General features: G+C 34.4%; 1 protein-coding gene across 1 annotated transcript in view; it reads right to left on the bottom strand.

The window, feature by feature from the left end:
* LOC106717085 (ankyrin repeat domain-containing protein SOWAHC) overlaps window positions 1-24,519 on the bottom strand; it is a 41,992-nt gene extending 17,473 nt beyond the window's left edge. Inside the window, exons 1-3 of the mRNA XM_045685999.1 lie at window positions 23,909-24,519; window positions 13,091-13,117; window positions 12,888-13,016 (exon numbers count right to left, since the gene is read on the bottom strand). Coding sequence (XP_045541955.1) covers window positions 12,888-13,016; window positions 13,091-13,117; window positions 23,909-24,484 — 732 coding nt within the window. The 5' untranslated portion in view covers window positions 24,485-24,519. The remainder of the gene's footprint in view (window positions 1-12,887; window positions 13,017-13,090; window positions 13,118-23,908) is intronic.
* Between the last annotated feature and the right edge of the window lie 1,527 nt (window positions 24,520-26,046).

Here is a 26,046-nt window from a genome sequence, read left to right as displayed (position 1 = left end):
ATGAGAGATAACATCGATTTTAGTCCGGACGAAGTGGGCCGGCCCACGATACAAGAATCGGATGCCGGCTACTTCCAACCCGTCCGATATCTCGTTTATAATTTTTGTATTTACAATTGTTTCTAATTACGTATCGGACGGACGTTCAACTGGATATTGTCTGTAATTATTTTTCGTATGCTTTCTCATTTTATTTGTAATTTGTTCTTTAATTGGCTTCTGATTATGAAGTGGTTGTAATATTTTTAATTATAATCTCGTTAGATGCCGCGATGTTATCGAATGCCTCTTATTAATTCATGCGATGGGACGACTGTTTGCGTTATCGTTTCAACACTAGCTACATTGATGGAGAACTTGATAATAGGTTTGTATTATTATTTGTTCAGGGGATTGAATGAAGAATTAAATCAATGTACTTATCTGAGGTATAGTCATTTCCTTTTAATATTTTGTTTGTTAATTCATAACATTTAAGTTGTGATTGGCATTTGCAAAGCAACACATTCTCACAGCTTACAAAAAGAATCCTTCGTAGCTCTACTTATAACTAATAAACATTTCGATTCTGAAATATATATTCATATGAAATAAGGTAGGCATATTTTTAGTGGGGTAGGTATTAAAAACATTGTTTGATAAAAATATAAAATTAATTATGACAATTCACACTGAAAAGAGAAATAAACTTAAGTTTTTCGAAATTAAATTAAAAGTTTTACTAGCCCACAGCGATTTTAGGTTATTTTGAAAGACGAAAAAGGTCCAATCATTCCCAACGGGGTGAGGTTTAGGTAGCAAGCAAGCACATCTTCATAATTCCCTTTCAATTTGATTAATTAAAAGTTTCGCATGAAAAAGAGTAATCTTAGAGCGAGGGTTGTACCAAGCTCAAGTTCCTTTGTATTTTATCCTATAAAGAGAAGTTTTTCAGTAAAACAACGCTCAATCTGCAACAAAATATAAAAGTTTCACAATAACGTATACGCCTCGGGCGGGGAGATCATCAAAAACGGGATTTATTCCTCTTTCTAAAATTTATCCGTCTATTTACAGGAAAAATTATTATAAACGCGGCTTTCCAAAAGGGATTTGAGGGAGATAAAGTCAATTTGACCACATTAAAATTTAATTAGTTATATTAAAAACGAAACCCGTAAATAAATGTCAATGAAATCTGTTCTTTTTTCTTTCATTTATTGTTTTTAATTTGATTTAAAAATATAAAAGTAAAAACAGTAATAAGGTGCAATCTCTTTGTTGCAGATGGATTAAAAAAGAAAATTTATTTTTTAATCCATCTACGTAATGGAATATATGTTTGTCGTACAGTATATTAATTAGTAATGCAGAATCGGGACTTATGTATATAACGGGGCACATGTTGTAATTCCGCTTAATGCAGTAGCAGTGTCTATATGTACATATGTGTCGGCGTAATGAGGCCGTTATGTGGTGCTCGAATTCGGTACTGCCGTGGGCGGGCGGCGTGGCACTTCGCTGCAAGCGGCCTCTCCCAATTAGCCTTAAAATAATGAACATGTTTTATATTTCCACCCGAGTGCGGCGTGTACTCATCCCCGTTTGCCCCGGGAGGTCATGCGGTTGTGGCCCTCTCGCCCGTATCTTCGAGCGGGTAATATAATTACGTAGGGACACGTTGCTGAGTTGTGCTTAAAACGGCGGACGGTGCAAAGTTTTGTGTGTTAATGCGATGCTCAATTGTTGAGTGGTCATTATGTAATAATGTTTTGCGGTCATCTGTTGTTCCCTTACTTATCTATTATGACATTACATTACAAACTTTTTAAGCATTTTGTTCTAATGATGTCGTTGTCGTTGTACAAGCTACATTTACTTCTTCAAGAAATCAAACTTTTAAGATAAGTCGTTATCATCAAGATCAAATCATAATATTAATGAGCATATTAAAATAACTGAAATAACTCACAAATAAAAATATTTTTAAACGACATTGCAAAACTAAATAGAATCGTAACATTTTCAATTAGCCGCGATGACAAACGAGAAATATAAAGTTATACAGACTCATCTAATTTTAATAGACTCTTAACAATTTCCTGGCCGTTTAGTCTACAAATAACTCGACCGCTTGCGGAGATCTAACTAAGCTCGAATAAATAATGAATTCGGTGAGCGGGCTCGCCGGCTTCTGATCAATTGCCACAATAGCGACCGGATGATATACTCTGCGAGACGCGGCGATAAATATTCCAAGACAAATGTTTGGAGCGTCTCCGGAGAGTTGCGGTGACACTAAATTTAAAAGCTTCAATTGTACAGAAATAACCGAAACACGGTTAAGATCTTTCGAAAACAAATCGTGTATCGGGCGGTTGACGACAATCGTGATTGACTGCGCAAGTGAACAACTCTAATATAAACAAATTAATAGGGAGCGAGCCTGTCCCGCTGCGGCGGTGGCGGGCATAATTTAAACGAGGAGCTGTGTGGCGGTGCCCATGAGGGACGACGACGGGGTGTCATTACTGTATTTACGAAAAAATATTAGACGCGAGAGTTGTAAATCAGATCGTGTTAGCTTACATTTCGCTCAAAACATGCTTCCTGTCTAGAGATGTCACGAACATAATTTTCAAGGAAACATAATTCTCCAGTGATAATTTTTAAGCACATCATAATTTTCATCTTGTCTCGAGTTTTATTATATCATACGGAACGTCATATTTCATACGCCCCAGCAGCTCTATCACAACTCCTGAATTCCATTATCCATTAGAGTCGTACACGTGTTAATCGCGTCCCCTGAGAAGGGCGTATCATAAAAACGGGAGCAATTTTAAGAATCACTCGAGCTATAAATAAAGAAGTCTTTGCATTAATTATGAGCTTAATTATGTTTGAATCCCTTTGATTTACAAGGCGCTCTTTGCCGCCGCAAACGAATTGTACTGGCTTAGCGGAGTTCCTTCGGGCTCTGCCTACCGCTTCGCGGTTATAATTATTTTTGTCGTTGAATAACTGTCTACGTAGAGCTTACAGATCGAGATGAAAGCGAATTGAGACAAGTTGACGCCTGTAACGTTTTCGAGGATTAGCCGGATAGGCCGTTTACGTCAAGCGCGGTTATAATGTTATTTTAAGATTTAAATATTGTACACAATAGGGTTGGGGTGTAGTAGTGAACGGTTGTAGTAATAATTCCCCGTGAGCCATAAACTAAATAAGCAATAGTGAAATATGTCAAATCTACCAGTGCAAATGTTATAAAAGTGTTATGGCGTTATATTTAAATATATGCTTTTAAAACTGACACTTGCAACAGATCTTCTTATACCTTTATTTAAGGAATTTTAGCGTAAAAATAATAATAATGGTAACAAGATAAGAGACGCTGAACGTAACCCAGTACGCTTCGTAACGCGGGAGGCGAATATTGGCGGAATGTCTTGAGTACGGGTTATCGTCGGGACTCGAAAACGGCGCGTGTACGCCGGCGGCCATCGCAGCGACATGCGCTCCCTCACCCCGCGAGGCCCTCGCGCCCCGCCGCAACATACCTCCCCCAATGCTAGTCTCACACGAGGGCAGAACAGTAAAGAAGTACATTGCAGTACTGCTATTATTTGACCTCACACAACCGACACTCACGGTCGTTAATTAAACGCTGAGAGAAAATATTATCGTATATCGTATACAAAATCTACGCTAAGAGGGGCCATTTCACAACTCTCATTGCAGCAGTTAATGTCGAAACTGTAGTTTTTTGTCTCGGCGTGTACATTCAAACAATAGCAATCCTGGTCTGCCTCTTTATGCTACCCTAGTGTGAAACAAGCACAACCCTCGCAGATTACTGTTACTATACGCAACTATATTTCCGGTATGTAATCCGGACATTATATGTGCGATATGTTCGATTCTATTTGTTGTATTTAGAACCGTATATTCCGGACTATTTCGTAGCACCGTTCTTCATGCAATATTCGTAGAGTTCAATACTGATTTGAAGTTATTATTCATAACAAAAAAGGAAGTCGTGTTGATGTAACATTCGCAAACTGGCAAATGCTCACTTTTCAATGACATACTATCAAACAAAATCTAAAACTTTTTATATTAATATTCAGAACAGTACATATACCTACAGTAAGAAGCGTTTGTATTTGTATCATTTTTAACATGATGAAAATAAATAACTAAATCCCATTTTACAGTTAGGGCGTCGAATTTTAATTTACCAATTTTGGCGGTATCGTACATCCGGGAGATCGGTGCGCAATTTACGGAGCGGCGGGTAGAGGGAGGGGGTGTATCCTCGCACTTTACCATGGCACATTAATTAACCGAACCGAATCTACATACGGCGCGTATCCGTGCGGCGCCCACTGGCGGCAAGAGAGTAGATTTACGACTCGTTCGACCACCATCTATCCGATAAACTAATTGCATCGCACGGCTATTGTTTCTAAACACTAGGCAGAAATAGAGCTAGCCGCAGCGGCAGCAACCACCAATTGTACGCGCTTTGGGACAATTATTCGATTGTTCTGTTGGACCGCTTCGATCTTGACGTCTGCCGCTCCGATGATAGATGTTCTTTTGCGTGGACCATTGAGTTACGACTATTTCGCACTGGTGAGTCTGATCGCGTCAATAGAACAAAACCCTGCCAATTAGAGGACAGCACTAGCATCGTGTTGGTTTTCACTTAGGTTTGTTTTGTGTGAAATATATAAACTTTCATCATATTATGGGATGATCACTCGTACCTTTACTATAATTATAATTACTGTATATTAATATATTATAACCATTATTATATTTACAGAACCGTCACAGTTCAAATATCAATAAAAATGTTTCGGCATATTTTTTTACACCGTAAAATATTCTTGGTTACGATTTTCCTAACTTATACTCGTAATAATAAGTTTTTTGTATTTGGCTAATATTAAAATAATTAGAATCACACTTTATCACTGTGAAATCATTAACAATTTCAAACATGAGTCAGGACGAGAAGATAAGATTGTTATCAAAGCCACGGTTCCGAAGGCACAAGTCTCATATCTGATTGGATTGTTCTCAATAGATCGTAAGCAAGATACTTAGATTCAGTCGTGGTTAAAATGATGGTCCTAATTATTTTAGCACCAATGATTTAAAGGGAAATTCGCACCTGCCTAACTCAAATATATCGGTTACCTTCTGAATATTAGACAAAATTAATTTAAAACTGATCAAGCAAAAAAAGAAACAAAATTTATTAGCTTCTGTTGGATAGCAATTAGATGTAGGTACCTAGCAGTAACGAAATTCATTACCAAGTGTACATTAGAGTAAAGTACATTAGATTCATTCGATGAAACGTAGATTTCGTTCACATATAGTAACTTATGATCGTGTTAGATTCTTGTAAGGCGTTCCGTTCTTATTAGAATTATAAAATGTTAGCTCTAGGCATCATTTTGACCTAATTCCGTGGAATCGCTCCAAGGCGTATTCGTCATGTACCGTTCGTTCGGCAGTTCGTCATGCGATCACAAAGCGCAAGTCCGACGGATCACCACACGTCCCCTTCGCCCTTATTATCCCTTTCATGCTGAATTTCAATTAGCATGCTTTCGTGTTTTGCAATAACAAACCGAAGCCAGTTTGCCGAATACAATGCCCGCGCCTATGGGCGTAGACTCGGCTATGGGGTCGGGGAAAACCCTTTGTGCAACTATAAAACTATTCTCGGATGAATTTACTATTTACGTTATTACATCTGTAAAGCTTCTAGTAACTTTCAGCTTTGATGCCAGAAAACTAATCTCTAAAATTTTTATGCATGTGGAAACACGAAAGCAATTTTGTAATACCTCAAGGCATACCAGAAATATGTTATGTAGATCCCGCTGCCACCGCCGAAATATTGATACACATTATGACAGTAATTTTAACCAGATAGTAGCAATTTGGTATCAAAATGATTGTGGTCCTTTGAATAGAACTTCGTAACAAGTTATAATTATAAAAAGATTATGTCGTCTTAGATGAGAATGTGTACCTATCAGCCTATCACAAACGTTACTACCGAACCAAATAAATGATAGTTATCTAGTAACAATACAAACTATTTTCTCACAATAAAAACGATAAAAATAAAACATGAAAACAGTCTAAGCTACGATATAAATAGTGGCATAGAGTTGAAGCGTACAATGTATATACCGATGTTTGGGATCGAAAGCTCTAATATGTTATTGGGAAAACAAATTCAAACTCGACTTGAACACTATTTATCCCCCACTCTGAACGACAGACACGGCCGGCTCGAAGGTCGATGCATTACACCCACATGCCTGTATCCTTTTGGGAAAACATAAATCCGTCCAATAAAAAACAATTTCTTCCTCAATTCGGGAAAACATTGTTTGATGTGAGCCATTCGAGAATTGATGAGGATTATTAAGCGAGTTTAGTTTTTTATTGTGTGCATCGGTGTCGGCGTGAAGGTTGCGTTGTCCGTTGTGTCGGTGTGATATATAGCGAGGTGGATAGCTACATGGCCGTTAGATGAATATACCTAAGTTTGCCAAAGTAAAGAGTTAAATGACTTTGTTTAACATGATGTAGTCGTTTTGAATATCAAAAAATTATTGTTGGAAAAAATCGAAAAACAGTCGTCAAATTACTCTACGAGTCTCTGAAAATCGTTTGAGTTCTTACTTGTTTTCTCTAATTAACATAACATCAAAGTATTACTATCATCACTGCATATAATATATAAAGAGAATTGTAGTTTATGAATGGATGGCAACGAATAATTTCTACAAAATTTTGCTGTGAATAAAACATAAACGTTGTGTTCCAAAACAAACCAAAAGGTCTTACGAGTAACAGAATTAATGAATCCGCAATTCAGCGAAACAGTTAGGAGGAAGTGAAACAAGTAGAGCACGATGCAAAACAAGCCCTAGTTCAGCGATCTCTCGGCGCTCGGGAGCGACCGGACAAAGCCACCGCGGGCGAATATTAAATGATAACAGACGGAACAATAGAGCCCAATGATAAAACTTTCAATGTAGTGCCAACACCTCTCTCTTGGCGCCAGAACTAAATTACTAAAGCGACTATAACCTGTCTCCTTTCAAATTTGATTGTGCCCAACATCACACGCCCATGAACTCTATAATGAAACGGCCGTATAAAAACAAAACTATGGGCATATATGATTAGGTCGATACACGAGTAAGGTAGAACCACTAAACAAACAACCATTACAAAAACCGCCACGTCACCGTGTTGGAAATCACTTATTGTTGGATGACTTGCACTCGCGCAAGTGCCTTATGCTGAGGCTCGCGCTATTTGAAAGGCGCCCAACGGTTATATTGTATAGATTTGATTCACGTTTCATATCGGCCAAGACAAATATTTGTAATACGTACATCTTAAAACTGTTACCATAAATACTCCAGGTCTTAAACCAAGTTAGCCTTGAAAATGTTTACTTTAGTAAATGCAACGGTCACCTAAACATCCCAAGTAGTATGAAACAGATATTACCTGTTCACAAAAGGTGAACAATAGCCAACTATAAAGCGAACTAAGTCAAAGATAATTTATTTTTGAGAAGAGTCCCTACCACTCTGTCAAGGCCAAAATTAGAACTAATTATGAGCTTTGCACGACATGAAATGTAGCACAGGAAAAATAAACAAACGAGAAACTTATTAACATATAAAAAATAAAAAAGCCTTTTATTCCATGCATTAGAAAATAATAAAATTACAATAATCATAATATCATTATAATTAACAACTATTATTAAGATTTTTCAACTTATTTATAATATATTTATATGCATGGATCCCTCTCAGGTGAAGGCCTCCTCCAATACTATATTAAAACATAAGTAGGTACTCGTATTTCAACTACGTGGTTTAAACTCAGGAAGATTATGAAAATCTTAAGACTTATATTAAATCGTGGATTTCTGTTGATAAATATTAATGGAATTAGTTAGAATTTGTGCAATGCTCGGGCGTAAAGTAAACCGTACATCTCATACTAATTTTTGACATCTATATATATAAAAGAAAGTTGTGTTAGTTACACCATTTATAACTCAAGAACGGCTGAATCGATTTGACTGAAAATTGGTGGGCAGGTAGCTTAGAACCAGGAAAAGGACATAGGATAATTTTTACCCCGTTTTCTATTTTTTGTTATCCCGCGCGGACGGAGTCGCGGGTAAAAGCTAGTAATTGATAATGTCCACAGAATCACAAAATCGAATCAGTCAGTCAGTACAGTCATCTATATTACACCAATTATCGTTATTTTACTATTTCGTGAATTAATCGATACATCGTAAAGTGCAGACTATGTGATACATTATAATTTTAGTAACGTCATTTGTCGGTTCGGCTCGTGTCCGACATGCACAAACAATAGCGCGCGCCTTCGGACGGCTCAAATGAGGCGCGGCGTCAAATCTCGGGTTGCAGCGGCTTGGCGCCAGCGGCCGAAACATTCGAGAAGTTAGCACACCCATATAGAAAAAAAAACCAAACGTACAATACACTTAAAGTTCCCTTTCGACGCGCGTCACTTCACAGGGTAATAAGCGAGCGTGACAAACGAGTCCGATGCGGATCGGTTTCTTAATACATGATATCATATTTTAAATTTTTCTTGCAACTATAGCTCGTAATAGGTTACGGTAGATACAATGCCTAAGTTTCGGTAATTTTTTACAAAACCAAATATGTGTTTGTTAGTGTATTTCTAGAAATCCAATAGCGATCTTAATTTACCTACCCTTATTTGGTTTTTTAAAGTATTTATTCCTTAAAACAAATTTTATTGGGCCTACGTCCGCTCAGCTTTACAACTATTGATGTACCTTGTATCGGGACCACAATTAATTGGCCAATAAGCGCGTAAACCTCAATGACTATAAATCATTAAGGACTATCGCCGTCTTAATTAGACTGATGTCGACGTGGCCTCGAAGGAATAAATCAGGATTTGAATTGCTTTCCGCAGGGACACACCCACCGCGACCGGGGGTTAATGGCGCGTGCAACCGAAATCTTAGACGAGTGTTTGGTAACATTTTTTATTTACATAGAATCCGTCTAGCATGATTTTTTTTCTATACTTTTTCGAAGAAAAAATGTTGAATTAAGCTTAAATGTTCTATTAGAACAGAAACACCGATACCTTCTCTATTGTGACAATCAAACCAATCGATATATTGATAACACGAAATTACCTCAGCAACGACCCCATTCGGTACGTTTTGAACAGAATGAGATATTAAGAACCATTTGCTGAAATCTATATCTCAAATATACAGATAAACTTAAAGTTTCTTGATTTACTCATACAAGTTATAGGCACTAACCAATACTTACATTTATAACTGAACATCAAAATAATCGTTCGTAAAGCAATTAATCGAATGATTTCGATTTAATTACTCGGATCGGCAGATCACCGAGTCCGCCCCGTTTGAAATGGAAGAATCGTAAATCAACAATAATAAACTCTGAGCACACATTCCTTTTTTATTGACAAAGCAAAACCTTTATCAACACAATTACACGGTCGTTAGTGGGCAGTTAAATATTATTGATTTGATTTTAAGAATCACAGTTTAATACAATTGATACCTGGAATGACGGATTTAATAGAAACCGATAGACCCCAGAGTGACGCATGCGTCTCTTCCGAAAAAAGTTTTTTCATTTTATCTAAAATCGCATTATCTTAGTTTGTAATACGAGAAAGGCATTTTGTTACCCGAAACCTATTGGGACGAGGAGGTCCGGAAAAAAATAGCACAACTGTTTATCTGTAATAGATAAATTACAAATCTCCAACATATTTTTTGTTTTGGAAAATGTATGTTTTGATAAAAAAAAATTAAATAAATGTTAGTTTAAATGTAAAATTTTTATTTGTGAAATAACTGACCTTAACATTGGAGTACATATTCTAGTATAGTTTTAGAATTTAACCTATCGAGCCTAAGTGATTTTTGTGACAATCTATGAATAATACAAGTAGTTTATATTAGTTAAAAAATTGATTCCAAGCGTTTGCGAAATTCATGAAAAAGTTAACAAAAAAGAGGAACCTGAGTCGCGACATAACGATCGAAATATTTAGTAGGACACGAGCGGCGCCGCAGGCGGTCCCTTGTCAATTAATAAATAATCGAGCTCTTTAGATAGGAAGCAATGATGACATATTTAAGTATCTCATTTCTAAAAGATACAAGTGATGTGCATAATAAAAGGTTCATATAAATGTCTTAGTGTGTGGGTCCACACAAAGATATTTCTTGAAATCAATATTTCTATCAACAAGAGAGGCAAACGAAAATAAGCTTCAAAGCGTTTTTTATTAAGGCAGACGACAAATGTCAAGCAGGCAGCCACCAGTAGCTAACACGTGTTACATATTGTTGGACAATCTTTACTGTTGCTTTATTAGCTCGCGACGCGGATAGGAGAAAATGAAAACATGCCCCATTCGAAATTTCAAAGCAGATGTTACATGCAATAGACTCAGTGACGGACTAATTGGGGACAAATTCTATATAACGTTAGTGAATAATTATATCTGTCTGTAGAGACAACGGCGGTTACATTATAAACGACGTCCAGACAAAAAGCGACGAGACGAGGAGACAAATCTCGAATAATTCTAATTAAATTCATTTAACAACTATTCACATGCTCAAGAAAGGATGCCAATAAAATTCAAATCCAATTGCGTCGACCCTTGATTTACAACGGATCAATAAAAGTAAGGTCCGTCATTACTTTTTTTTATTACGCATTCGATAAAAGTAATGTGATCTGTATCCAGGGCGACAACAGCACATTAATCAAATAACAACCTACAATGTCTTTTACTTGAGATCTAGACACATTTTAATACTTTTCTACGATTTAAAAACGGTAAGAAGGAAACATTTTTAAGAGAGTTCACTTATCTATTTTTCTTAATAAGTGTACAGTACCAGACACCTTAACAAATCAAATACGTATAAATCAATGCAACGCATTACGTATTGGCGATCAAGACTTGTTTATATGACGTCTATATATCAAGTACACAGCCGAAACAGCACAGACACAATAGTTGGATAGGAAAAAAGGGACGGGGCCTGAGAGATGGCTCGTAAAATAAAACAAGGGACTACGTCCGTAAGATATGTCAAGATAGCATGCGGCGGGGGGTTGGTGCCGGCGCCGGCGGTGCACCCGAGACCCAATTAGACGCACACCTTTTGGACATGTGCTCTCCCTTGGCGCTAACTAACGCCTAAAAACTTGGGGATGTGGGCACGCTACATCCGTTACCGTTTATCACTTTTTTCCGAAAAATTCCGTGCGCATTGGCTGATCATCGAGTTGGTCCGAATTTTTTTTACGAAAACGATTCATGGAACTCTAATATGCATTGATTTATTTACATTTTTACTATACAGTTATTAATTTTTTCTATATCCAAACTATTAATATTAATTTATACGTGTATATGTAGCATATTTTTTTTACAATTAAGAGATAACTTATAGATATGTAGAAGCTAAGGAAGGGAGGTGAGTTAGGTTAGGATTCTTGTTAGGATATCTGGGTTGTCTTGAAGTCCCAAATATAATTTTATTTAATGTTTAACACTTACTACATATAATTTTTATGCATTCAATTATTGTAACAGATGGCGCTAGTAGGCTTAAAAGTATCAGAAAAATGTAAAATTCATTTTCACATTTCATCAGAATTAATAATTTAAAATCTGAACTGTCGATGGTATTCTATACTACACAAAATACGATGTACCTACGTATGATGTACTTTTTTAAATATTTTTTCTAATATGTGTCTCTTCTTAAGGTATTAGTCGAAGTTCTTCGCGATCAGTCCATTCACCGATACCACTATCGGAATAATAATAACAATTATTATTACGTCTGTCAATCGGAAGATAAATCACCAGACTACGATACGAAACTTGTTGAATCCATTTAAAATATATATGCTGGTAAACAGATCTATTATGTATATAGGTATATTATTTCAAAATACAATTGAAGTGGATTGTTAATTTATAGTTAAATAATTAAAAATTAACAATGCACATTCACAGGAAGAAGTGGAATATAAAAGTATTGTGAAAAGTGAAAAAAGCGCATGACCTTACAAATATTTCTTGTCGACTTCATGACATTACGTTAAAGAATTTCAACCCATTTATTTTATAACATACGCCGCTACAAGGTTCATTAGTTGATTTTTTTAATTATTTCCTACTACTTGATGCGTCCTTACACCTGTACTTATATAATATAGAGCTAAAGAAATCGACATTGCTAAACTAACTATTTGAATTGGAAACGTTGCAATAGTTGAGTTAAGAACACCACATGACATTTAGAATTTGCATTTGACATCATCAAAGAATCAAATGTCTCAATCTTATTCTACAAAATCAGTTACGCCGTTGAAGGACACAAACAGAAACGTCACTATTTAAAAAAGTACTCTATAGTCAATCTATACATGTTATTAATTGGTATTAGTTATTAATTGGATATTAAAAAATGTCTGTAGGTTATATAGGAAAAAAGTAATACTTCATTAACATGATGTATTTGTGTTCCTGATAACGAAAAACCATTTTTTTATCTGTCTATCGCAAGGCCGCGTTTGTTCCGGGTATTCTTCGTAACGATTTTACCGATTTTGATATGAAAATAACAGATGCACGCGGTCATATTATAGACTACTTCATTTTATTGTTTTTTTTTTTTTTAATTCTACGCTGAAAAAATCACGGGCAACCGCGAGTTGGTAAACAAAGTGCAAAGTTATTTTATAAATGTACAGTACCTTGGTTCTGACGAGCTTTGGGTTATCTTTACACATCTTTGCAAGGGAATGATACTCTCCACGAGCAGCGCATAGAATCCACTGTTTCTGTTTCGAGTCCAGAGGGTCAGTTTCGTTCTTATGATCCAACTGCAAATATGAAAACGCATCAAGGAATTGCACGATAGGTAATAAATATTAAAAATAATGTTGATTCTGCTTACAGATACTTTGTCCCCTTCATCCAAACTCTGTGAACAAAGAAACATATAAATTAACTAACTGATCGATTCGATTTATTTCGTTTATTAACATTAATTATGATTTGCTTTAACTTTTTAACGCTTGTGAATTTTTCATTGATCTATTAATTTTTATTGTTGCTTATTATTTAAATTAACGGTTAATTTATTTTGACATTGAACTGAAGATTGCATTGCGAAAATAACTAAGCGAATATAGGCAATTGCGAGCGCGGCCGTTATTTATTGACTTTTTTAAACATAGGCTCGGCATTGATAGCAAATAATTTATTAAACAAAATACATCCGCGCAAATAACGTATGAAAACAAAAGATTAGGACAATAAATAAAGACGATATTTACATACATAATAAATATCTTAAAGACACATATAAATTAATCGGAACCTAATATTTCAAAATTAATAAATGAGTACTTATATTGTGAAAATAATATTTTGAATTAATGGTCAATAAATTCGAATTCTCCCGTCTTCAGGCTTGCGCTGCGATTGTATGGGTGGCTAGTGGGTCGCAATAGGCCTCGATAAATAAAAGTGATTACATACTTTATTTTGAAAATGATAGAGTTCAAATTTGCGTAACATTTGTTGGCAGTTGTTGGTTTCAGCGTCCATAAGTTGGGCGTGCGCTGCCCAGCATGACCACTTTACCACCTGTCGTTACATATTTATGTCTACACTATTGGCCTCACTGTTAGGGACTTCGATATTGACAAGATAACATCCTTAATGTGATGTGTTTGATTTAATAATAAGATTAAGTTTGTACGTTGCCGGCTTTTTTAACCCACGGGATCGACAATCGACCATTAATTGCTAATAAAGTGTTACTTATTCATTAATGTACATTTTTGAATTTAAGTAAATAGTTTAAGGGTTTCTAATAAGAATTCTTATTTCTTAGTACACGAGAAAAACCAATACTGGAATGGTTTGCACGGGAAAAATAGTATGCTTCAGATCACCTTCGTTGTATCTTTTGGTCTATCAGTGTTTGCACTTTTATCGAGATGGGAAAGGTAACTAGCTATCGCCCGCGACTCCGTCTGTGCGGCAATAAAAAATAAACTTAATTAGTAGCCTACATGTTCATCCAGACTATGCTCTACATCTATGTCAAATTTCAGCGAGATTCAGAAGACTTCATTATTTATATGTCCACATTCTTTAGACAAACTAATTAGTATTTATCAACTATTACGAGGTAATGGAGCCTGTTAAATATACGAAGCTCAAGGAGAATTTAAATGGTTAAGATTATGACAATTTAATTGCTATAAATTCGATTGAGACTCCGACATCCAATAAAAAGATTCCAGTAACAAAAATTGGAATTCAACAAAATGGTAAAACTTCGTTTTAAACAGCTGCTATCACCAAAAGAATACTTCTTCTGAGTACATGTTAAAGTACTTTTAAGGTAAAGCACTTACGATGTGAACATTAATGCCTTAATACTTAACATGCGAAGGAGCATGAGAATTCCATGTTTCAATACATCCATACTTTCTTTGCAGTCATAGGAAATAACATCTGCTTAATGCGGCGGAACGTTAATTGAATAATGCAATTTAGTGAACTTTAGTAGGCAACATTTACAACCGTCTTCAGAATCCATCGAACTCTCGCTCTGCGTAAACATCATATTAAGTCATATATGCATAAAAACAAACAAAAAAAATATCGAATCGTGGATCGAATTCACCCAGTTTCCACACTTGCAACATATTTTATGAACCTTCCTAATCATTATAGTATACAAACATCATATTGGTTTCAATAAATAATTTTTAATAGCGACTGAAAATATTATATATAGCTGTATGTGATCAGAAATAAAAGTAATTATATAACATTTGAATAAAAAAACAAATCTCATAAATAAACCAAGTATTGACCGAATACGAAGTTACGATCGACTAAAACAATTGCCGGTGTCACTAGCTTATTAAATTTATGGTAAACGAAGTGACTTCTAGGGAATGGAGTCGGTGTTCGAGACGGTCGCCTCTCCGTCGCCGTAGGGCTCCGGCGAGCGCCCCGGGACGTCGGCGGGCACCGTCAGCTTCGCACTGGGCGCTAGTGCCAACGGAACATTGTGACGCATACGTCCTCCGTACTCTTTGAAAGCATTACATTATAAGTCAAGTAATAAAATTTATCGTGAGATTTATTTCACAATTTGTTTTATACGATTACGGTTTTGCAATGATCACTTTCTATGCACCGCGAAGAATTTGTATGTTATAAGTATTTTTTTTTAAATAGAAAAGAGAAAAATACGGACTATTTAGTTTGCTCCTCCATCTATTACTCGTATCGAAGTATAAATGTAATCTTCCTAGGTACCTGTACTACAAATGTAGCGAACACTTTCTACAAAACAGCAAAAAAACAAGATGCAAATTTCGATACGGACATTCAATTGTTTTACCCCTACGGAGCGTATTAAGGCTCCTTAGTTTTATCTCTCGTCAGCTGACAGCTAATTCATCCGCTCCTATTTTCCATCGGATCGACAAGGCTCGTTGATCGTGGCATCCAGTCGATGGCCGCAAGTGATTCTCAGGGCTCGTATGGCGGCCGGGGAACAATGAAATCGGTCATATTTTCCTGCCAACTTGCAGCGGACCGTGATCACTTATCTCCCGCATCGTGCATAATAACAACGATACGGTTGTTCAATGTTACGATGACGTACTAATAAACAATTCATATTTTCACCAACTTTTTGAAGGATTTATACACCTAACATCCAGATAACTAACCGTTATTTACATGTTTGTGTTATCGACATTTTGTGTAACCTATTTAAGTCATAACAGTAAATATTTTGTTCATTTTTAAACATACGATTATTGATACAATTATTATTATTCTTCAGTATGGGCACATTCATAAATCAAAGAAATTACGCGCTCTCATTGATCATTCAACCTAATCAAGAATGTGGCTTATGCTCTATTAAAGCAAGTCGGACGCCATAGTTAAGGACCTCCTCTATACCATAAATATACCGCAACGTTGTCTACAAAGTTCAGTAAGTTATTTTAATCTGATAGTTAAAAATGTCAAAAAAGATTTTCACAGATTGATTACCTTCATGACTTTTGTTCTATTCATGATTATTCATTCTAGCCGGATGGTGAACTTTATTCAAATAACGAAATGAATGATAGAAAGTTTCATTGTATTCGGTATACGCCTTAAGGACATCGAGACGAACAATGAAACTATTACTGCCTAAAGGTTTTTGATACTATACTTTTACGTAGGTAATTTTCTTAAGATACATGAAACAATTCACAGAATTACAATAACATATTTCGGACAGTATAAAGTTAATTAAGATATTGCTTTGATTTTCTTTCATGTTAATACGATGGAACATTTTATAAATCACGCATTTTACAAGTTCTTATTGGAGAGAGAGTACTATCATCTAATAAGAAACATATTTTAATTGGTGGTATTTGTCTACACTGATATAAATATCGTTTATTTATCATGAAAAGATTTCAAATCATTGATACATCTACAACGACAACGCAAATGAAACCTTGTACAAAAAAATTCATCCAAAAACAAAAGCATCAGCAACAGTTAGTTCATAATAGAATTAATACTGCAAATAAATAGAGTCATTTGCGGCGTACCCCATTAAGACAAAAGGCTAGCCCGTAAACAAGAACAATTTCAACTTCACGACCGGCCCACGCAATTAAATGTGGCCTTAACTTTGACACGTTAAGAGAAATCCTTTAACTTTAGCTTCCACATATTTGGAAGAAAATTTGTTGTGAATATTAAATAGTGTGCCTAGTAGACATATGCCCAGCAGTGGGTAGATAAAGACTGATGATGATTAAATAGTTATCAATTTACAACATTTGGAGGAAATGTAAGTGTCAGTTTTTCCATCCAAGTATGACGTGAATGCCTTAAAAAGTAGAGTGAATACTTTACTAAGCTAGGGCGTGAATGAAACCCAAACGACACGGTTATCATTCATCCAAGAGTACAAACAGATAAAACACATCTTAATGTAAATACACAAAGGTTAGATATTGATCTTTAGTACATTTTGAGGAGGTACGTTTTGTCACGGAGTGAGGTGATATTCATCTTTTGATTTTGAGTCTTTCCCGTAACATCATAAGAGTCAATTATTGGGCTGATTGTATTTTTTATTGCTTAATTCTTTTAAAAACAAAATGCGATCAATATAAACAGAAAAACATGTGGTAACGTTAAAAGAATAATTTATAAAACGAATGCAAATTGATGCACAGAAAACAGAGTTCAGACCTAAAAGAGATCAATCAGTCAAAAGGTAATTTGTCAACGAACCCCATACAAGCTCATTGAGGCGAAAACCTTTGAGCTTTTAATAACGGATGTAAGTAAACTTAAACACAGAATGAGATGGCGGAGGCAATAAAACGTTTACTGAGTGCTTAGCCAATAAAAACGAATTGAATTTCGCGTTTATCACTTACTTAGGAGAATCTTTAAAACGCGACAATAAACTATCCAAGGGAGCAACGATCTTATTATTAAAGAAGAATAAGGATACAAACAGAGTTAATAGGTTCGTAGAAATGACGCGTTTATGGCGCCTAATGCGGAAATGAATATAACACAAAATCAAAGGAATAATTAGCAGGTGGCTGGAATTAAAAAAAAATACAAAATAAGACGAACACGGCCAACGTGGGCGCCTAAACGCACGAATGGCCTCGTTTCGAGCTTTAATAGCTCACGTGCGGTTCGGACACGACACCGGTCGTCAAGGGACAATCGACCACGAGTCACGAGGACGTATACAATACGATATGCACCATGAATAATGATGCTAATATTGACTCGTACGGTTCCGTACCACGTTGCCGGAGCGCCTGGACGGCGGACCGGCGGGCCGCACTCACTCCCGACAGGCTATTTAATAAAGTCAAACTGAATTCCTGACCGGTGAACATGAGTATTGTATGCAATTATTGTCAGTTTTACGCTTACATATTTTACTTCATAAACAAACATTGATTTTTACACTTTCTAATTGATTTTATAACAACGTTTATGTATGATTTAATCCTTACTACGAAATATACCCTTACTACGTAATATAATACTTACGAAATATTTGTAGAAAAGTGTAGGACCAACTCAATTCAGTAAACCGCTTTTCTTCAAAAGAACCGGATGCCGAAACTTAACGTTGAAGTTGCTTGAAGTCCAAGTATACCTTTTATGGTGCTATGGAAAAGGAATACACTTCATAAAATCTTTGTAGATTAATTTTTTTGAAAGTATTTCAAATGACGAGCGGAAGCGGGCGTCGTCGGTCTATTTCAGTGTTGATTTATGTGTCAGGATCGCGCCCGGACGGGTGGCAATGTGGCATATTAGTGAGAGACGGATTGGTCGTTTATAATTTATTAGCTTCCGCGGCGAGCGCGTAAGTGAATTTCTATATAACTGTAACTGGTGTCAAACGTGTTTGAAGACTTGTAAGTGCTGCACTAATTGTTCACGGTGGCGTGATGTTAACTATTCATATTGATTTATCAAAGCCCGCACTTGTATCGGCACAATCGACAATGCGATCGCTCCTATTGACACTTTAACGTTGATGATTCTACATTTCATTTATATAAATATTTTAACAGGTTTGACGTTCAAAAATCAGTGTTTCAGTACAACAATATACATTCCTTTACAACGGGGTTAATGTAAAAGCTCCCGTTCTGTTAATAGGCTACAATGTGCCGTACGTGGTATAAAGCAATTGTAAAGTCCATTAGGCACGTGGAGGCGTATGCGTCGCAGCCTAATATTTGTCATTAGAAGCTTTTGTTGTTCGTGTTATAGACTACCCTCGCTGGGGTTGTCCCGTTCGCAAGAGCCCCAAATTATTTATTGTATAAAATTTTTCTCTCGCAACAAACATGCCTCATAGGTTATTTTTAATGTGCCTGTTGGGTGTAGTAAAGCTAATTATTAGAATTCACTAGAATAATGGTTTTAAAAAATTACATTATTGGGTTTTTAAAATTGATACACGCATCGTTTATGGCCTATTAGGATGTTTTACAAGGATATTAGCAATTTCCCTCTCCGTCTCAGTATCCCGGCGCGATCACGAAAAATGATTATCGATAATAATCAGATTGTACGTCGATTTGACCGCCAAAGGGTCATGACGAAGGTTTTACAATTCAATTAGACGCGTCAGGTGTGGACGGGTAGGAAACTTTTACCCGAGCTTCGACGCAACATTTTAATATTCAAAAGAGTTTTATTAGAGCAGATAACGGAATTCATAGTTTTATTTTACTAATTTATAGTTGGCCTTTCCACTCGCTTTACTTTTGAATATTATTTGAATTGAGTTTTATCAAGATAGTAGGTAAAGGCCCTTGATGATGCGACGCTCTGTCAACGTTAACAAAGGCGTTATAACCGTCGTGGTGACTCAATAGACTGTTAATTTCCAAGCGATAAAAATGTGACGGATTAAATTATAATATACTTAACATTTCCGGTTAGAGCGTGGTTTAAATAAACAACGTTTAATAAATGGCCAAACAATTTTTACTGAGCTATTTATGATTTACATTGTCTCTACAACCAGTATATTACAATGGAAAACAATCACTGATAACAAAGTAATCAATCGAGAGTAATCAAGAAACCAAACGTAACATTCATCTTTTCTGAAGAAAGATGAAGTTTCTCATCCAGAAAATTTTATGTTTTAATAGTCTACTACGCTCTTGCGCAATTTAAATTACATATGACTAGTACAAAAATTACATTTTGTAGATGTTGAAACCAATGTGCTGGTTGTATAAAAGCAAAAACAAGTAACATTTTTAAATGAATAAAAATCGTAATTAAACAATCCCATCAAGTGGTTCTAAATCTGAAATATCAGAATACATTGTAAAATTTATAATAACGCGGCACGCCTCACATTGTTAACATCTTGTACAAATTACCAACACTTAGACATCGTCGCCGGAGTCGTTCAACAACATAAAAACAACGTACACCCCTCTCTAATCGCACTTTAATTATGACGCTTGTTTCTCATACCGTCGTGAATTGTATTTACTTACGTAATTATTACTTTGAACGGTTAGCTAATTATAAAAATTTTCGGTACCACGCCACGCCGGTTGCAGCAGTTGCACCTGCCCTATAAATATTTTGACTCGGTAAACGTCGTGAATGGTGTGCTAACAGCGTTGCTTTAATTATTGCGGTCTGCGTTTAATGTACAGTCGAAGAATTTAATTCGCTTCCCACTTAGGATTGAATATCGTGTAACAGATTGTCACCATATAATAAGTACTATTACTATGTATTGAAAAGTTTTCGACCTAATTGCATTGTGTCACATAATTTCACTAATATAGGTAGGATATAAACATCCACATGTACACTAGGGTGTTTCAATAATAAGACTTTTTTTTTTTTTAATGGTGTCGAAAAGTTGAAAGTACATATAAAAACAAAAATTTTAGCGCCTAGTAAAGCCCTTAATATTAATATTAAGGTTTCCCTCTATTCATTCGTAATTTTTCTATTTAAATAACACAGGAAAACCTTTTTTTTATTTTAAAATTTTAATTACTTTGGATTGGCTTGTTTGCGCTACATCTCAAAGCAAGGGTCTATAGGAAATTTCACGCTCTACAAAAAACGTCTGATGGTCAAAGTTCCTCAGATCAACCGTTTCAAAGATATCTGCGATCAAAAATAACACTAATCAAAAATTTCAAATATTTTCCAATAAAACTGCAAAAAAATATCATACCCTATATTTATCTTATTTTTTTCTGTAAAATCACTTGAATTTTGTTTGCTTGAGACGGTTAATTTTTTTTTTTTTTTTGCTTATTTACTCAATACGTAACTCACAAAAAGCACAAATACATATAAATATAAAGGTTAAAAATATCAAATAAATGATTTTTGGGTTTATTTTATGACAAATTTATTTAATTTTCCACCGAATACTAATAAATTTTATTGAACAATCAATTTTTTATAACAAAAAACAATATTCAACAACAAGTAATAAAATTTATATCTAATATATTTACGCAAATTAAATTAATAATATAACGGATTTAAAAAACAATCAGTATCAATGAAGAAAGACAATGACGAGAAGATATAATAAAGCGTTAAAAGCAGAGCAACAAAGTGAAGTTGGTACCGAACGGCCAGTCTTACCAACACAGAGCTTATTAGCTACACTACTCAGATCAAACGATTATACTACTTTTGTCGACAGAGCTAAATAAAGCTCTGTCGAATTTTTTGAATGGAAAAATTGATCAAATTTTATAGTCGATTCAATTGATTTAAAATATTTACATAATTTTTTTATTATTTTGAATAAAATGCAATGATGAGTGCTTGGTTAGTTAATGTAATGAGGAACTTTACATTTTCTTCTTACAAAAATTTATGAAGTTTATGACACATAAAATAAATTTGCTATAAAATAAACCCAAAAATCATTTATTTGATATTTTTTACCTTTATATTTATGTATTTGTGCTTTTTGTGAGTTACGTATTGAGTAAATGAGCAAAAAAAAAAATTACCATCTCAGGCAAACAAAATTCAAGTGATTTTACAGAAAAAAATAAGATAAATATAGGGTATGATATTTTTTTGCAGTTTTATTGGAAAATATTTGAAATTTTTGATTAGTGTTATTTTTGATCGCAGATATCTTTGAAACGGTTGATCTGAGGAACTTTGACCATCAGACGTTTTTTGTAGAGCGTGAAATTTCCTATAGACCCTTGCTTTGAGATGTAGCGCAAACAAGCCAATCCAAAGTAATTAAAATTTTAAAATAAAAAAAAGGTTTTCCCGTGTTATTTAAATAGAAAAATTAAGAATGAATAGAGGCAAACCTTAATATTAATATTAAGGGCTCTACTAGGAGCTAAAATTTTTGTTTTTATGTGTACTTTCAACTTTTCGACACCATTAAAAAAAAAAAGTTTTTTTATTGAAACACCCTAATGTACACATTTCTATTTTATAATCGTAGACAATCACTTGATACTCGATTTATACTTTAACGCAGGTGCGTTTTAATGTAAAATTTTACGACTGACATTTGATTGCTATATATTTATAAGTGTAATAAATATTATATATTTAAATAGTATCAAATTACTATTGGTTTTCCTTGAACAACGACTGTCTTATAATTAAGTCTTTTGCGTTGTAAAACACATAAAACGTGTAAAACACAAAATAACATAGTTTATTATGTTGATATGAAATAAATTATTTTACTTTCGTTGCCTATTTGTTTGCGGTGACTTAATTATGCTAGATAGCTTAGCTTGTGATAGACAACTTCTATTGTCCATATTTTTTTACAAATAACATAAATGCAAATATACCACATGCAATATGTATGTCACTACAGTGGAGTTCTACTGTTAAATAACCAAAGAAATGCTAGTTTCACATGAGGGCAGATTTAACAGGCAGACCAGTAAAATGGTATACTGCTATTGTTAATTGCCCTTTAATTGTCAAAACTTTACTGTCTAATAGAGGTATACTCACTGTAAAACATTAGCTTTCTGATTAAGCAATAGCATTAACATCCTGATGTCAAAAGGCTTGTTAAGCAGACGAAGCCAGGTTGTGTCGTTTGTATACATAAATAACAAAATATCAAAATAATAAAAAATAATAAATTCAATATACTAGAGCAAAATAAGAACTTCTTATTAGCAAATCATTGAATAACTAAATTGGCAGGTGAATAATATGACATTTAAATAACTGGTTAACCTCTACAAATTGTAGTTATTACCAATTGTCATTTATTTCTGTTAAACATCACTTAACTTATTGTGCATACTAAAGATCAAATCACATTATTAAAAAATTTATCTCGGTAAATGTTAAAACTTACCAGGGGTTACCACTGTTGGTCACTCCCATAGAAAAACATATGTACAAAAATATATAACACAGATATAACCTCTCTATCAATCCAAAAAGCAATAACAATATGATATCTAATTGATTATATATTTTATACAAGTGTTTGGAAACAGTATCATAAAGAAAAATTGACTAGCTTTTCAGTATCAAGTCTTACTTCTTTTAAAAAATTGACTCATTTCCATGCAAACATTAAATTAATTCTCAGGCAAACAATTTTAAATTTCAAACAACAAAATAAACAGAGGCAACTACTCTTGCGGGATCATTGTACAAATAAATTTGGTGAAGTCAGAAACCTCCAGTCGTTGTCCAGCCCAACGGATAACCTCCTTAAGGGGGAAACTCGGGAAAGAGAGAAGTTTCTATAAACAAGAAAAATATTGCTGTCTCTTGGACTCTCCCTTATCCAGGTTCTACTGTATAGTATTTCTTTTCATTTGGCAGACAATTTTTTAGTATCTGTGTGATTGTAGTGGAATCTTGTGGAGTAAGTTATGAAAGACAAGATTTTTTTATATAATATAGTATAAAATATTATAATATTTATTAACTAATTTCCCTAATTCCTGCTAATAAAGTATTACTGCATGCTTGTGTTTTAACGAATACAAATTTGGTAACTCACACCTTATAACAGAGTAAATTGTACTTTTGTAATACCATATTACCAAGCTTCCCAATTCATATACCAGACGGTTTTCAACCCCAGCGTGGTTAAATAGTTACTTAATGTGTAAAAATTATAAATTGTTGAAAAATTAAGACAAAAATCACTCACCGAATTATTGAATCCTATTTTATGCTTAGGTACATCACTCTCCGAAGCCATTCTGTTGAACATTTGCTTCCTTTCCTTTACGGATATTTTTTGTTCATTATCCACCAACATACTTTCACTTCTTGAAGAGGACAGTGATGTAGATGGGGTATCATTTAGCTCTGATACATCATGGTTCGGAATTGAGTTCCGAGACCCACTATCTGCCATCAAGCTGGGTCGTTTCTCTGATTTTTCACTTGCTTTTCTTCGTGGATAAACTTTAGGAGGAATATCTTCAGTTGATGCAAACAAACTATCTTTGGAGTCACTTTTTGTTGTTTCAGGGCTATTTTGGTCAGTCAAATTGTTATCTTGAGTTATGTTTGTTAAAATATTGAAATCTTGATTAAATTGAAGTGGTGGTAGAGGTTGATTTGTTGCTGATTCTGAAAAAGTGGACTCTTTGGCGTCTTCGGTAGGCGTAACATTAGATAGTGGTTCTGATACTTTATTTTCACATACATCGGTATTGTCTTGAACCGGCATATATTTCTTCTTCAATATTAACCACTTCTCATTGTTTTGATTTTTCATAATTGCCAAAGTATTCACATGTTTTTTAAAAGTATTTCTTGCTTCATCTACAAATTATCGACTTTACAATAAGTAAACAAAAACAGTTACCAAACAAAACACTTTCGTAAAGTTTTACTCACCTCGCATATCTGGATTCATCAAAAACATTTTAAAATGTTTAACTAACTCAAAGTTTGTCACTTTACCATTGTGAGCTAACATAAATTTCAGTATTTCATCAAAATTTAATTCGGACGGCGGCGTCGACATTTTGTTTAATTCTTAATTCTTAGTCACGTATTCTGTTTTGCAGTCCGCCTAAAAGTTTGACAGCTAAGGTTAATTTGACATCCGGACTCTTGTATTGCAAAAACGTTTCTCTACACGCAAAGTTACGTAATATTATAATATGCGTTTTAAGTGTTAAGTCGTTACATTCTTAATATTTTTTAATAACTACTTCGATAGAGTCATTTCATTGCACTTTGTGAAAGTTTAACCAAGTAAAGCAGTTTCAAAAAAAAGAACTGCATTGAATACTGCTTTTCTTACTGTCTTTTAAGAGATATTATAAAATAATTATATTATATTATATAAGAGATATTATTTTTAATTGTAAGAGTTGCTAGCGTCAGTTTTTCCAGCCAAATATGACGTGGGGGCCTAAGCAAGCGCGTACCATCTTACCACATCATCACTTAACATCAGATGGGATCGTGGTCAAACGCTTATTGAATTAAAAAAAAATCATTTTGTATTTTTAAATGATAAGTACTTAATGTGCATTTTACACGTTCCATTATAAACTTGTTTATATTTCATTACATCTCTCCATCAATTTTATTGGATTTAACGCAAACAATGTAAAATGTTTGTGAAAATGCAAAAAATCTTTAGAACCCGCGAACGCTTACATTAGAACACTTTTATGAACGTAATCCATAACAGGGCTTACATGCATCAACAACGTGAGGCTTGATAGGAGCAGGGTTTCCAAAATTCACGAAACATGACAAGAGGTGTCAAATAAGACATTATTTGTATTTATTTTCAGACATAAATGTAATGTATAAATTAATAATATTTTGAAAATTTCTTTATAATAAAATATTTAAATTTTGCTAAAAGAAAACATCAATAGGATTATATGAACGACCCCTTAAATATTTAAATTATACTTTTGACCAAGATACTTGTAACTTCAGGTACCTCATAACTTTAGGTACGTAGGCAATCTGTGAGTAATTTTCAGATACGGTGTACAACTATATATCTCTTAACTTTAGGTACGTAGGCAATCTGTGGGTAATTTTCAACTATAGTTGTACACCGTATCTGATTAAACTTTAAATTACCCCAGATTAGACTAGTAACTTAGTATTATAATACTAAGTTACTAGTTTATATATAGTATTATAATACTAAGTTACTAGTTACTATAAATATTATGTTACTTACATATACTAAAATAATTCGATTTATAAATACACGAGTTTTCATTCAGCCAAAATTTCTTGTCGAATACGGACGATAGGAGGGAATAAAATACGCGCGAATTGTGGAGTTGCGGAAAACGAAGC

This window comes from Papilio machaon, chromosome Z (genome assembly GCF_912999745.1).
Source record: "Papilio machaon chromosome Z, ilPapMach1.1, whole genome shotgun sequence".
Lineage (NCBI taxonomy): Eukaryota > Metazoa > Arthropoda > Insecta > Lepidoptera > Papilionidae > Papilio > Papilio machaon.
The sequence above is the reverse complement of the archived record's forward strand: the minus strand, read 5'-3'. Positions and strand labels throughout refer to the sequence as shown.